At 35.6% G+C, this 16,699-nt stretch overlaps 1 protein-coding gene across 3 annotated transcripts in view; it reads left to right on the top strand.

Moving 5' to 3' along the window:
- KIAA0825 (KIAA0825 ortholog) overlaps positions 1-16,699 on the top strand; it is a 368,374-nt gene that overhangs the window by 196,000 nt on the left and 155,675 nt on the right. The window contains exon 21 of one of the 3 annotated variants that reach the window (XM_069492482.1): positions 12,332-12,810. The exons of the other annotated variants lie outside the window; for them this stretch is intronic. Within the exon in view, the coding sequence (XP_069348583.1) occupies positions 12,332-12,398 (67 nt within the window). The 3' untranslated portion in view covers positions 12,399-12,810. Of the gene's footprint in view, positions 1-12,331; positions 12,811-16,699 lie in introns of those variants that run through there. 3 annotated transcript variants of the gene reach the window in all.

Here is a 16,699-nt window from a genome sequence, read left to right as displayed (position 1 = left end):
ATTATGCATTCACATACTGGCACTTTTGGGTTCTTGCAGTGGATCAAAAACTATTTAAAAACTTGATTGTGTAGAATACATTCTTTTTTCAATGACTATTCTTTAAGTCTTTCCCTTGTCAAATACCGTTCAGACCTAAAAGCCTCTGTGATGTTTTTCTGCAAAAAGTTTTAGCATAGGTTCCACCAGGAATAGCTGTCATAGGCCCATTGATTCAGTCTGACTGAAGATAAAAAGAGTATTGACTACTTTAGGGCTTATTGATCATCGTTGAATATCTCAGTTTGTTTATGTTGCTATATCAACATAAGAAGAGGAAATTATTTCTTTGAAGATCTTTTTACTTTGACATAATTAGGAGACATTTAAATATCTAGTAAATACCATTAAATATTATAATAACGAATCTGAGCAACAAATAATGTTCACTTTATATAGTAACATTCATAATATTATTAATATTTATTATAGCACTTTTGTGATGTGCCGTATATGAAATTAGTTAGGATACCTGTAGTACTTTCTTATGCTATAAGTGAAACTCTTCCTTTGATGTACCTTGGGGGAACAGCTCTGAATCTGACCTCTTTTTTTAAATAATATGAGATCTGGTAAAAAATTTTAAAAATCAAGGTGTTTTTGTTTCCAGAATATTTGTATTAATATAATTTTAAAATTTGTCTTATAATAAACTACAAGCAATATATACATGTGTATTACTCAATTGGTACGGGAAGATAAGATATGAAATATAAAAGATCCCTCCCCAGCCCCTCAATCACACAAGTCCAACTCCAGTTGTAACCATATGAAGCATTTCTGTTTATATTTATTTTGGTTGATAAGTCTAAGGGGTATGCTACACCATTATTTTTTTTTTTAATTTTTTATTGATACATAATAGTTGTACATATTCATAGAGTACATGTTATATTTTGATACAAGCATATACCATATAATGATCAAATCAGGGTAATTGGGACATGATTCACCTGAAACATTTATCATTGCTTTATGTTGGGAACATTTGAAAACTTCTGGATATTCTGAAATATAATAAATTATTGTTAACTATCTTTGCCCTGTTGCACTATTGAACACTAGAACTTTTTCCTTCTATTTAACGGAATTACCCCTTCACCAACACCTCTTCATTACCCCTTCCCACCACTCTTACCAATCTCTAGTAGCCACCATTCTATTTACTACCTCCTTGACATCAGTTTTTTTTAGGTCCCATATATGAGTGTGAAAATGCAATATTTGTCTTTCTGTGCCTGGTTTATTTCACTTAAAATAATGTCCTCCAGATCCATCCATGTTTCTGCAAATGACAAAATTTCGTTCTTTTTCATGGCTAAATAATATTCCATTGTGTACATACACCACATCTTTTTTATCCATTCGTCCCTTGATAAACATTTAAGCTGATTCCACATTTTAGCCATTGTGAATAATACGGCAATAAACACTGAAGTGCAAATATCTTCTGGTTACATTTTATGTCTTTGCCTCACCCAAGCCAGGTTTAGCGGCATGCCCTTCCCCTACACCATTATTTTTTAAATTTAACAACTTAAAATCATATTATTGACTCCTTACAATGAAAAATACAGAATTTAATTCCCATTACTACATCCTTTCCCCTTCCCTTTAAGCTCTGCTAATAAAAATTTTAATTTTAGGTCTTCTATTGGTCACCTTTATGTAACATGTTATAACCTCTATTTTTAAATCACTTTTCATTTATATTTTATCTTTTAAAGAATTGCATAAAGTGAAAGTCTTCTGGGTGTTCAGTTCTGAGTTATGATGAATAAATAAAGTTATTTAACAATCATCACAATCAAAATACAGAAAGTTTTATCACCCAAAAAATGCCCTGTCCTTACTCTTTGTCAGTTCCTCTCCTACCCCAACCGCTGATCTGTTCTCTGTCCCTGTGGGTTTGTCTTTTCAGGACTGTCATGGCAATGGATTCCACCATTCATTTATTCTTTTTATTGTAGACTAGTAGTCCAGTGTATGGATGTACTGCAGTTTATTGATCCATTCCCCTGTTAAAGGACATTTCGGTTGTTTCCAGTATTTGGTGATAGTGAATAAAGCCTCTTATAAACATTTGTATACAGGTTTTGCATGAAGAAACCATACATTTTTATTTCACTTGGAAATACCTAGGAGTGGGAATGTAGGGTTATACGGCACACTTGTGTACGTTTACAAAGAAACTATATCTTCTTGGGTTTTTTTCTGCCTGTGTGAAATCTGATGCCAGACTTCTTCCCCCTATCATCGCCCTGGATGCTCTTAGTAACTTTTTCCCCTGGTCGTTGTGAAAGGAGTTTGGGTTTATGTGTGGGTCTTTTATTTCTCTTGGCAGTAATGGGAGAAGTAGGCCCATCAATATTGTGATTTTCTTCAGATTCTGGGTTTTTTTTTTTTTTTTCCCATTATTGATTATGCTCCTTGGCCCAGTCTCATATCTCTCTTCCCTTCTGGATTCTGGAGACAGATGTTCTGAATTCTTCTTTCCTCAGATACTGCCCAAGGCTTCAGAGCTCCTGTCTTCTCTGCATCCTTTCCAATTCTTTTCCCGCGGCCACCTCGCTCACTTATGTGGCCTCAGGTGATTATCCCAGGTATCAAAACCAAATGCCTTCAAAGGCTGGGCAAGTAATATAAATATGTGAAGGGGAGGTATAATGCATTAGGGGAAGGCGAGTGCATTAAAATTCTCTTTTTAAAAATCCTCCGCTAGCTAAATAATGCTCACCATCAGAATGGAGTAGGCACATCAATATGAACTCTAAATCTCTGCCCCTGAGTCTTGAATCTCTATCTCTAGTCCTAACTGTTCAATAAGACCTCCAGTGGGCATCTACCCAAAAGAACATAAGTCATTCTATGACAAAGACACCTGTACCCGAATGTTTATAGCAGCACAATTCACAATCGCAAAGATGTGGAAACAACCCAAATGCCCATCAATTCATGAATGGATTAGTAAACTGTGGTATATGTATACCATGGAGTATTACTCAGCTATAAGATATAACAGTGATACGACATCTCTTTGGTTCTCCTGGAGAGAGTTGGAACCCATTATATTAAGTGAAGTATCCCAAGAATGGAAAAACAAGCATCACATGTACTCACCAGAAAATTGGTTTCCCTAATCATCACCTAAATTCACATCTGGGAACGATACCAATCGGATATCAGACTGAGGTGGGGGGGGAGGAGATGGGTGTATGCCTACATGATGAGTGCATTGCGCACCGTTTGGGGAATGGTCACGCTTGAAGGTGCTGACTCGGGGGAGGGGGCAGGTGAGGAGGGGATGGGTATATACCTACATGATGAGTGCAACGCGCACTGTCTGGGGAACGGACACACCTGGAGCTTTGACTTGGGGAGACAGGCGGTACATGGGCAACGTATGTAACCTGAACTTTTGTACCCCCCATAATAAGCTGAAATAAAAAAAAAAAAAAAAGACCTCCAGATTCTATACAGTGGAATTTTTTCCTGTAATAGTATTTTAATGTAATAACTTACATCTCAAATAGAAGTCCTACCATCATAATTACCTTCATCTGGAAACTGCCTCCTCTTTAGAGTTGTGTGATTTCTATTCATGGCACTAACATTTTCCTGGCCTAAGCCTAGAAACCTTGAAGTACTTTGCAAAGTTTCCATCTCCAATCGTCTATATTATGTTAGATGCCAAATGCCTCTGAGTTTTTCCTCTAAGCGTTGCTCATGGCCGTCTCTTTTTCCCCAGGTGCTTCCAGTCTCCAAATCCACTCGTGCCTGCATATCCGGTCCTGCCCAGCCTAAATTCCTCTAATCCATGTATCTCTGCTCAATTAATGTAGTTTCTCTACTTACATTTTTCCTTTATTATAAACCAGTTACAAATAACATTAAGTAACGTTTTAAAGCAAAGAAATAGTATACATATAATCTCATCCTACCACCCTGACTCAGCTCTTTTCTCCTCATTCTCTTTATATTTACACAGCACACACCTCTTTTTGCATAATCACAATGAGGAGGTCTATATTTACAATTTATAATATGGTTCTACATTTTCTGCAAACCTAGTCATTCATGTGAAGACGTAGTTTTTATTTTTAATGGCTTCGCATTGTACCGAACTAATGTAGCACAATTTACCTAGCTATTTGTCTATTACTGTACATTTAGGCTGCTTCCAGATTTCTGCTTTGTTTTGTTTTTATATATTACATTGCCACGAATACATAGATTACTTCCTAATGCGGATAGAAAAAGGGTGAAACATAAAAGGACACAGGCAAGCCTGTTTTACAAATTACAAGATATTCGAAGGGACAAGAGTTGGAGTGAGATACAGAGATTTCTAAATACCATTTTTTTTTCCTGCCACTCTTTTGCTTCAAACCTTGCAGTGGCTCCACATTACCTGTTGCAACAAATCCAAACTCTTCAGCCCCAATTTTTGTGGTTTTTTTTTTTTTTTTTTTTTTTTTGTGAGACAGGGTCTCACTCTGTCACCCAGGCTGGAAATACAGTGGCACAGTCATAGCTAACTACAACCTCAAACTCCTGAGATCAAGTGATCCTCCCGACTCAGCCTCCCAAGTAGCCGGGGACTACAGGTGCATGGCACCATGCCCAGCTAACTTGTGCTTTTTTCTGTAGAGATGGGGATGCACTATGTTGCCCAGGCTGGTCTCAAACTCCTGACCTCAAGTGATCCTCCTGCTTTGGCCTCCCAAAGTGCTAGGATTACAGGTGTGAGCCACCACACCTGGCCCTCAGCCCAGATTTGAAAGCTTCCTTCATCTGACCCTCCCGCTCACCAGATGCCTCCTCTATGATGTGACACACCATCCCTTTGCCTACTCTGGAGTGCAATACCATGTAAGCCTCCTTTTTCTTACCTGTAAGGTAATAGCAGCACCTTTTTTATTGAGTGGCTGGGTGGGTCAAAAAACAGCCTTCAGCAAGAATTTAGCACAAGGCCTGGAACATAGGAAATGCTCTATAAATATTAGTTATCAATATAATTATTTCTAGCTATTATTTGGTCCTCCTCTTTGAGCAGGCCAGAGCAAGTTACAAGGGTAAATGTGGGGCCAGGGACAAAATAGTAAGGCACAACTCAAGCCTCCAAGTAATTGCAAAATGAGGAAGGGGGTGGGGAGGACCAAGGAGATAAAGCAGAAATGAGAGAAGACGTAGCCAGAGCACTCGTTATTAGGTTCCACCTGTGTGATGTGTATCTGGGCTCAAGGTGAGCTCAGGAAGCTGATGTCTAGTTATTCGTGAGCCAAAGGCAGGAAGTCATGGCCACAAAGGGCCAATATTTGGCATTTTTCCAATGATCTACTTTGCACCAGGTCCTGGGTCCAGCTGTGGATTTTGATTTACTTAGAAATCAGGACCTAGACATGGAATCTGAGTAGAGGGCACCAGCATCCAGGATGAAACTTGATCTAGGTATCTACTCCCAGAGATAGGGATTACTCATCATTTCCTGGCCAGGACTAAGGTACACCTCAGATAAGACAGTAGAGGTTATAGATTTGAGGACTGACCAGCTAAAGTAGGAGAATGACCTTGCGGAAGTTCAGCACTTCCTGATCTCTGAAATGCAAGCTCCGTGCTAATGATCCCCATACCAGTGCCCAGGTTCATCCCCTCTGCTTGCCTGACTGTCATCTCCCAACTCTGCCCCTCCAAGACCTGCTCAGGCCCTCTATACCAAGCCCCTTTCCAGTCCTATAGCTCTCAAAAATCTCCCATTTTCCAAATTCTCAGGACATTTATAGACTAAGTTATACATGTTAATGTCCAGCATGTGTTACCTGTGATGTTCACAAATGGTTTTTGGTCTCTATGTAAATAGACTAAAAGCCCCTGGAGAACAAGGGTCTTGGGCTCTTCTTGCTTGCAACTTGTACTGTAGAGCACCATAGTGAAAGCATGGGGCCATTCCGTTTATGCTTTTGGCTCCCAGTCTAAATTTATTGTTTTGGGATGTCTTTCTTTTGCTGTAGAGCTTTCTGAGGTAAGGAAAGGATCACCAAGAGAAAGAGGCCTTGTTAATTCATTTATGAAAAACTTTTAAAAACTATTTTAAATCCCATACATGCCCACTAGAGGTTGAGCAATACAGACATTGTGTAAAGTAAAAGTTGCTAGTCTCATGCCCTGTCTCACCACCTACCTTACAATCCCACCCACCTCAGGTACAAATCTGTCCTTTTCTTTATTTCTCATTTTAAACCTTGACATATCCTTCTGACATTAAGTCATCATTCTAAATAGAGTTTTAAAAGAAATAAAATAGGATAAGTGCTGTGATTTAGAAAAATAACAGATAAAAATAGAATATTCTAGTTTTCTTTACAATGAAACTTTTCTAAACTTGAAAAGAAATATGAGATTTAGCTATTGAGCTGGAAGCTTGTGGATCTCCTCTTGTCAAATAATTGATTATTCCAAGTTAATACATTAAACCTAACAACAGAATCCTAGAGTAAGAAAATTGGTCTGGATTGGCCAGATTTGGAAAAAAGTCAGTAACCTGATTAAGGCTTTGTTTACCTGTCTGACTTGCCCAGAAGGCTCTTCTTGTCAGCATTATGTCTGCCATATTTGTTCATCTGGTTCAGCCCAAAGTGGAATGTGAAATGGACACCTATTTGTCCCTTTCAGCAAGTCAGAGCTGTAAAGAGCTTGAAGACAGGACTCTCTGGAAATAGATAACTTTGTATAAAGAACAGTCCAGGTTCTTGTTCTTTTATTATACAGAGAATACATGTACTAGCAGACAAGAGTATTAGAAAACCCACAAAATATACTGTGTTGATGATTATAAGAATGCTTCCAGCCCATTATTCAGTCCAGCAAGACTTTGTGTAAATGGATAGACCTGTGACTGTTCATTCGTCAATCCATCAAACATTTATTAGACATAGAAAATAAAGAAATGAGCCAGACACAGCCCCTGTTGTCAAGGAACTCAGAATCTAGTGGAGGAAATAGACTAAAAAATTATAAGAGTGTAGCCAGAATAGAGGTTCGTGCAAGTTACCATAGAAGTAAAGTGGAAGATCATAGAGAAGGGAAAGCTATCTCAAACTGAATGCAGGGGGAGTCAGGAAATATGCCCAAGATGGTGATGCTGGAGCTATGAGTCAGCCTGGTAACCACGGTGAGAGGTAGGCTAGACAAAGGGTTCAACACAAGTTCAACACAACATGAGAGTGAGAGAGGGAGAGTATGTTGCATCCAGATTATTTTGGACAGTGGGATGGTTTCTTGACTGCATTTTTCACTTTTAAATCAGTTCTATTTGCAACATGCAGGCACAGTGAATGAATGTGAGGTTGCTCAGGGCAAAGTCAGATGCTGAATTCTGTGAGGGCTAGTGGAGTAGGAGGGGGTAACTGCCCTATTTAGGCCTATAGCTGGAGAATATTGAAAAAGTTACAGATTCTTTCTTTCTAATCCTTGGCCTCATGTGACCCTGTAAGCAATTGCAGGGCCTATGTAATTCACAGATCAATTGGCCTCATAGTCTGTCACTAAAATTCTACTTGCCTTATATTTACACAACTTGGATGGGATGTACCTTCATGAGGGTGCTCCTGGTATGTGATTGACAGCTCTTCAGACACAATGCACTAGCTTAATACTGGCCTTGGTCAAGCAGGAGAAGTGTACCTGATTTGTCTTGCTCTTAATATCTCAGTGTTCTTGCAGTTGTTCTAGAGTTTCGCAATCTGTTCTTCAGTGCTTAAGTTTGTCTCTGAATGGTAAGAGTTATGACAGCAGTAAGAATGCCTGAGAGAGGTAGTGATCCTTCCAAGTCGGTGTGTTTATATATTTGTTGCTCTGAATGGGCTGGTCTGAGATGGCCTCAGATTAAATTTATAGACCCCAAGGGGTTTCTGAAGAAGAAACTAAGTGGAATTATTTGTTAATTAATTGTTCATTTTTTCTCTTTTAGTTCATAATCTAACAAGGATTTTAGGACTGAAATTTGATTTCAGCAAAAGTCTGTACATATAGATGCTTGTTCATAACAACTCTGAAAATGTGGATTATATGTGTGATTTTAATGCATTCGTTGGAAATAATGTTATTTTTCACAAAGTAAAAGCATCCGTAATTTTGCTACAAGGAAGAATATTTGCTTCCTCTCACACATTTTATTTAATAATTTTACTTCTTTCAAAGCAAAACAGCACACAATTTGAAAATGAAATTTCCCCAAAGTGTTCAGTTTGCTAATATGTTTTTCATTTTCTTCATTATGCTATAATGGAAAGTTGCCATACTTTGAAATGTGCAATTTATCTCCCTGGAGGCAGCAGATGGTGTGACTAATCTGTCTGTTGGTACAGGATTTAGCATGAGATGGCATCTAGGACTGCACGAAATGGGAGCCCTGCCCTCAAAAAGCACCGACTCTCCTGCCCTAATTGTATCATTACAACATTTATGTAAATTTTATCATTTTAAATATGAAAAAGCCTGTAAAAATGAAAAGGTTTTGGCACTGTTTTTTAAAAACCTTTCTTTTTCTTAGTTTATATAAGAAAATATTTTAGGTAAAACTATTTGAGTTATTTTAATTATATTTGCAAGTGTTTTCTTCACTGAATGCCTCCTTGCTAGCTGACCTCTTGGGCAGGACATGATTTTATTGGGATTTCTGGTCCTCAGCTTTGAAAGTCTGGCAATTTGTCTTTATATGGGAATATTCACTCACGCTAACCAAACTCACAAGGCTATTGTAAAACCAGAGTTCTATTTTACTAATTTACAGTCACAAATACAACTTCATGTAGATCTGGTAATTCTCTCCCTCAAGTTGAATTGACACCAGAGGCTAGATTATGGTCAAAAGTTTGTTTGGTTAGTAGGGATAGACCCTTCTTCTATGGGGCTGTGCCTGCCATTTGGACGGGATTCACATGTTGTGATCATGGTGTTCTTGTTCCTGAACTGTGCTAATAATTTTTTATTCTCTGAACATTTTTAGTCCCCTTCTGACTACTCTGTTACATCATCTCTTTAAATAGAACAGCTAATAAGCACGTAACTTCCAAATAAAAAAAAAGTTTTATCTTGAGTGCAAACTCCAGGACAGTAGTGATTTTTCTGTAGTGCTGTGATTAATTAGCAATGTCTGCCACAGACAGGAGAGGAGAATGGTGGCTTAAGTGCTACACATTTGCTGACGCTGGTTTATATCACACCATTAGTATATGGGATCAAATAAGTACTCTGCTTATATTTAAGAACTGCACTCTGCCCTCTTGCAAATTGAGAACTTGCTTTTAAAGCTGGAAGAAATCTTAATTTTCTCATTTTATGGTTTAGAAAATCTTTGTCTTGTGGGACTTACTGAAATCAGAGCTAATAGTTAGTTGAGCAATGACTCAAACCCAGGGTTTCTGACTCATAGTCTAACATAGTTTCTTATAAACCATAGTAATAGATCTAAGAATTCCAAAGACTGGTTGTTTCATTTTCCAACTTAATTTGTGATATCACTCTTGGCTGTAGGATTAATAATTTTATTCTTTTAGGCCAGCAAAATAAGCATGAGGATAATTATGTAAACCAATGATATTTAACCTTGGTTGCAGATTAGAATAATTTGGGAAGAATGTTTAAAAAAAAATGTTCAGGCCTCCCGCTGACCAATTAAATCAGAATCTCTGGGGTGGAGCAACAATCATTGTTACTTTTAAAAAATTTCGCGTATGATTCAGATTTGCAGCCTAGATTGAAATCATTGATATAACAATCTGAAAGTTGTTGAAATGATTGAACACTTTGATTATGCTTAAATAGTCATTGCTGACATTGTTCAGTTAAATCTTGAAGGCATCAATGTTTTTATCAGCTAAAATCAATCCTTCCAAATAAATATCACAGAATACAAATTAACATTAGTAAATTACTAAGTATTTTTCATTTCATAATTTGTAGTACAGACATCAAATAGGAAATTGGAAAAATAGCGATGATAGTGATGATAAAGAATTATCCTTAGTTTATGGCATGATAAAGAAAAACATTTCTTTTAATAGTCTTGGTAAGCATATAAAAATAGTATTCACTCTTTATTCAGTCAATTTCAATTTCAGATGACTAAAAATATGTGGTAGAAATCTGAATAGATGCACCAGCATATCATGCAAGTACCCTTCCAATTCAGGGGACTGCTCAATGGTAATGCATACAATGATACAAAAGTTGTCTTAATATCATGAATCAGAAAATGAAAACTGCTAGAATCAAAATTTTTGGTTCTTTGTTACTTATTTATTGATAGTACTCAGTGTTGTGATTCTCTCTGCCATTAAAATATAGCTAAACTTTGTACTATATACATAGCCAGTGGAAGGCAATGCTGTCCTAAAGCCAGAGTAAAGAATAATAGGTATTTACCTTTAAAATTAATTTTAGTATTTATTTAAATGTTACTGATATTTTGGAAACATTTCAGAAATGTAGCTAAAGTATAAGGCCCTGCAGGGAAAGAGATTCCTATTTTCCATGGTTCCTTAATTTCCTACCACGTTGTCCTGTACTAGACTGTTTTAGCAGGAGACTTCCAGTTCCTCTCTTTCAGTTCTCTGTCTCTCCCTTCTCACCTTCTCTAGTTCACTCTTTATTTTAAGAGGCCAGGGAGGGAATTAAGTGCTTAAGTTTTAAAAAGTTTTTCAGTCTCCAGAGCAGCACTGGGGAAAAGACATTTGCAGTGGTGCCTTGCATTCAAGAAAAAGTTATTAGAATGTAACTAGCCACACTTCAAGTGGACCAACTAAAGGTGAAGAACTTGAAACAAGGCTTAAAAATCCCCCAGTTGGATTAACACTTTATAGATAATTAAAGCTAAGTGACTATCTCATCATGAACTAGGACCTTCCTAGTTCTGATGAAAATAGGTATTATATATGGCAAAAGAACGGGCATTGCCGAAGTCCTCTTACAACGCAGAGAATTCAGAATTACCACCCTAAAAGTTGGCACTATGAAACATGTCATTGAGGAAAGCCTTTTTTTTTTAATGTTGCTCATTGGATTGGCAGGTTATGACAAAACTACATTCATGTTGCTTGAATACATCTTTTGTCTAGTTTTACATGCTTTTTGACTTGTCTAGAAAATGACATATTGAGGTTTTCATTAGCCAGGTGTGATTTTCTTCTGGAAGATACCTTGGCAGGACTGCAGGTTAAGGGGAATAAACCAGTGAAGCTCAGAGAGGCCGTAGCCCTTCTTCACATGGTAGCAATGAGCTGAAAGACTCATTAATCAACCACAGAGTCACAGGTGTGATGGCTTGCCTACAAACTGCCAACAGACTGTGAAAGTCACATCCGACAGGCTAAATTGTCAAACTAGACCCATCCATAAATATTTTCATGCAGCAAAATCCCAACTCTTTTTCTTTAAGGTGTAATTTTGAGGTGTTTAATTTTCTACAAACCTTCTATGAAATATTGTTTATTTCATAAAATCCAAATTTCTTGAAAAATAATCAGATTCAGCATTATTTTCTTCCATAAAAATTTTTAGTAGTGTCTTGATTTCTTCTATTATTTTTTTCTAATGCTTATTTACTCTCCTTTATTTTGAAAACTTACTCTCCTGTACTACATGAAAGGTTGGAGGATGGGATTTGTCTCTGTCCGAGCCGATGTAGGGAAAACCCACTTTTAGCATGTGTGCTAGCTTGAGTTGTACCACTCAGAAAAATTACATTCATAAGGAAATGTCTGTGGATATGTTTTGATGGAAGGATGATGTTGTAATGTACATTTTTTTAACTAAAAGAAATTCTCTACTTCAAGTTAACCGTGTGGCTCTTTGTATTTCTCTTTCCTTTGAGCTCTCTGAGGAATCAAAATTTTTGTTTATTTTTTAAAAAATGGTACATCACTAAAGAAGTCATGGTCAACCTTAAGTTTGTGTGGTTTTGTCTGGAGTATTGTAACAAAGTGACAATAAGTTTTCAAATGAAAATGTAGTTTATGTTTTATGGAAAGTTTCAATGAAATCTAGTAAAATAATGTGATGGCCTTAAATAAGTCTGACAGTTCCAGATCTACTACTGTAACTCCTGCAGTAACTTGTATTTTTGCCTTTTGCATTCATGGAAGCTAATACATAAGACCAAATGATTTATCTATTTTTTCTCACTGCAGTTTCATTTTGTCAATTTTAAACCATTGAATGGTATGTTGGTACTCATCAACAAGAGGAAATAGAATTAAGCATGGTGCAATTATAAATTGTGTGGGTTCTCTAGGACCTTGCCCCTCAAAGCTTCTTCCATTGGAAATGCAGAATTGTGGGCCCCATCCAAGACCTACTGAATGAAAATCTGCATTCCAGCAAGATACTCAAGTGATTCCTATGCATATTAAAAAATTTAAGAAGCATTGAGTTAAGGTTATTAGTTTTTACCTGCCATTTAAATGCCATCCCAACAAATAATGTTATGAGAGTTCCCATATAAAAAATATACCTAAACCCTATTTAATGTCTAGATATTTTAAGCAATATACAATAAATACCAACTAGACAATAGAATTAAAACACCCTAATAAAATTGAAGTGAGATGTTATCTCTTAAACATATATAAGTGAACATTAAATATCCAAAGGCAATGATATTCCAAAGCATCTATTTGTTAAGTCTAGACATATGACACAAGTATAGGAAAAGATAGTGTACAAAAAATTGTAAGGCACATGCTTGTTCATAAAAAAAACTTACAAACCATATTTTTATACACTGTATGGCAGGGTCTCATTTTATTTTTTCATGTTTTAATATCGAAGAAGACAGGAACATTCTTCAAAATAACAGGACTTTACAATGTCCCTTATGAAATTTATTACCTGAATTAAATGTTTGTCTTTATAGCCAATTCTGATTACAAAAGACTGAATAAAGTAAGTCATTTTTTTCTTGTTTTTTGTGTTGTTTCTTTGTCCCTTGGAAAAAATACTAATACATATTTAGACTAAATAGACTCTGGAGCATCAAAAAGGAGACAAATCACAATTTATATCCTTAAGGAAGTAGTCATACTTTCATTTCCATTCCTTATCAATCTCTGTTCTGCCAAAATATTATTAGAGTATATAAAATAAATTTCATAAAATTACTCTGATTACTACTCTGTATTGACCTTAGGTTGATATTGAAGCACTACTTTAAAGGAATTGGGGAGAGAAGGGTTTTTACAGCTAGAAATTAATAAGAAGCTATTTAATAATTTGTGGCCCATTTCATGGTAGCTAAATAAAGTTGAGCAAACTCTGTTAATTCTATAATCTTATGTACACCCAATATTCTCCTGGGAATTGTTGGTAGGGAGGCATCAAGTTGATATATTTACACAGAGGAAACCCTCAATAACTACTTGGGTTGATTTGAAAACAATTAGAGTATCAATAGCAACATATGAATGCAACAAAAAGGGAATGGGAAGGATGAAAATTGTATACTGAGAATTTGCTAAATTACTAAAATTCTATTTCTGTAGTCCTGTTTAACTGAAAAAGTTGGATAAAGAACAGCAGATAACACTATGTGATAGACTAGAAATTATAATGATAAAGGTTAAAAATTTAAGAAACGTATATTTGAAATTTTCATTTTCATACAGTAGTCTGTACTTATATTAGTCTCAAAATGTTTGTCTAGACCATCCTCAAGAATACCATACCCTGCTTTTTGCTATATGTCAATGCATAACTTTTAGCAACTATTCTCTTGTTGGCAAAGACTAGAAGAAAGAGCTGTCACTTCATAGTCTTAATTTCAGGTAGAATATTTTAATGAAAATATGTATAAAAATATGTTGTTATTGGAATCATTGGAAAGTATGCCTTAAAGTAAGTTTAATGGGTATTTATTTTTTATCTATATAGCTAGTGACTAATAATTTTACTTTATATGTTAACTTAGTAATTATATACCCCCACCCCCCAAAATAATATAGACATGTTCGCTTTCTCATAACAAAAACTCTGAGAACCACATTTAAATATATACAGACTCTTTCCACTAAAGTGTTAATGAAATTAACAATAAAAAGGTATAGTAATTTCTACCGAGATAATTACATGGATAATTTAACAGTAGATTTGGATAAAACTGGAAGCATTTATATGATATACAGTTAAACCTCTGTAAATGGTATGTAGAAAACCAAAGACTGTCTCATTGTCTTTTGGATACAAAGGGAATCTTTAAAAATGTTAAGTAGAAGCAATTCTTAAAAGGTAAATTTTCTCTTTCATTATTCTGATAAATAGCTCTTTAAAAATACTTGACTAATTGTTGTTTCATGAAGTTATTGTCTTTTTTGCATTTTAAAAATATAGTGTTTGACATAACTTTATACCCTCACGGCAATTATAAATTCAGTCTGCTTGTTTTCTAATTTGATCAATTAAGATTAGAGAATGAACTACAACTTTTCTCAAATAATTTGGGGCAGTTTCAACTTGATCTGTATTTGGGGGCTGGTTTCTACACAAGAATATTCTCAACTACCCAATGAATAACACATTAAAAAATTTGAAGAAATTTATTTTCTAAAAGGAAGAAAATATATTTAGAGCACTTGTTATTTTCCTGGCAATATGCTGTATATTTTGACATAGACTTTTAATCTTTAAAATTATTCTATAAAACACTTGTCATATTCTCAATTATAAAGGTGAAAAAATCAATTCAAAGAAAGAATTTTCAAGGTCACACAGTTTGGACATGGCCAAGCTGAGATTCAAGTCCAAGGCTGGCAGTTGAACCCAAGCCCACATCCTTTTCACACAGACTGCTGGCAAAATACATGGTATAATGACACATGACATGGATACTTTCTGTGAGAGTGCATGTAGCACATGTTATTTTAAAAGGTTTTATTGTTAAGTGTAACAGATGATGACACAAAACATAAATGTGAAGCTTCATAAAGTATCATAAAGCAAACATTCATTTAACTACCCCTGATAACTTATGCCCAGGAATAGAATATTGCCAGCACGCTTGAAGTTCTCCATCCTCACCCCGCTTTCTTCCAAACACCATCCTCTCCCTTCTCATGAGAGATAACCACTATCTTTACTTCTAATACTATAGTCCAGGTTTTTTTTTGTTGTGGTGGTGGTAAAATGGACATAGCATAAAATGTGCCATTTAACCATTTTTAAGGGTGCATTTCATTGACATTAAATACATTCCCCTTGTTATACAGCCATTACCATGATCCGTCTCCAGAATTTCTCATCTTCTCAAACTGAAACTCTGTACCCATTAACAGCCCCTGGCAACCACCGTTCTATTTTCTGTCACTATGAATTTGACCACTCATTACCTCATATAAAGGGAAATCATACAGTATCTATCCCTCTGTGACTGTCTTATTTCACTTAGCATGATATCTTCAAGGTACATACATGTCATAGCATGTGTCAGAATTTCCTTCCTTTTGAAGGCCAAGCAATATTCCACTCTATGTATGTACTACATTTTGTTTATCTATGTATCCATCAATGTACAACTTGTAACTTGGGTTGCTTCTACCCTTTATCTATTATGAATAATATTGCTGTGAACATGGGTATACAAAAATCTGTTTCTGTCTGTGTTTTCAGTCCTTTGGGGTATATATCTAGAAGTAGAATTGCTAGATTATATGCTTAATTTGGGGGGGAACTACCATATTGTTTTCCACAATAGCTGTACATTTTATATTCCTATCAGCAGTGCACAAGCATTCCAATTTCTCCATATCCTTGCCAAAAATTGATATTTTTGTGTTTTCTTTATAGATTTGTTCTTTCTGAAACTTTACATGAACTAAATATTATGTATTTTCTTTTCATTCTAGTTTCTCTTGCTCAGTTTGTGAGATTCATCCATACAGTTGAATGTTACTGAAGTAGTACATTTTTATTGCTGTATAGTATTCCATTTTATGACTACATCCAATTTATTCATTACACTGTTGATGAATATTTGGATTGTTTCTAGTTACTAGTTATTATGAGCACTGCTGCTGGGAACATCCATGTAAATAAATCTTGGTGTTTGTGTGGGCAACTTGTGTTTCATATACATGGAAGTATGTAAAACTTCTGGATCATAGGGTATGTGTATGTTCAGCTTTACATTGTGTCAAGCTATTTTTCCAAAGTTGTACTTGTTTGCAAGTCTGCCAGAAATGTACAGAATTTCTCACTGAATCATGTCCCCACCAGTACAAATATGTTTTTTTCCATTCTGATATGTAATTATAGATGATGCTAAATATTTTTCTATATATGTATTAAGCATTTAGATTGCCTCTTTGGCAAATGCCTTTGAGCCTCCTGCCTATTTTTCTATTGTTTTTTGTCTTTATTTATTTGCATGAAAAAATACAGAAAAAAGGATGGATGGATAATGGATAGATGGATAGACACAGGGATATAAACCCTTTATTGCAAATGTCTTCTCCTATTCCTTGGCTTGCCTTTTCACTTTCTTAATGATGTCTTTTGGTAAATAGAAGTTTTTAATGTCAATGTAGTAAAGAGTTATAAAATAATTTTCCTTTCTAGATAGTGGTTCTTTTGCCCTTTTAAATAAATCTTTTTCTACCCCAGAGTCATGAAG

The sequence above is a fragment of the Eulemur rufifrons genome, chromosome 17, assembly GCF_041146395.1.
Source record: "Eulemur rufifrons isolate Redbay chromosome 17, OSU_ERuf_1, whole genome shotgun sequence".
NCBI lineage: Eukaryota > Metazoa > Chordata > Mammalia > Primates > Lemuridae > Eulemur > Eulemur rufifrons.
Note: the sequence above shows the minus strand (reverse complement) of the source record. Positions and strands in the feature narration are given on the sequence as shown.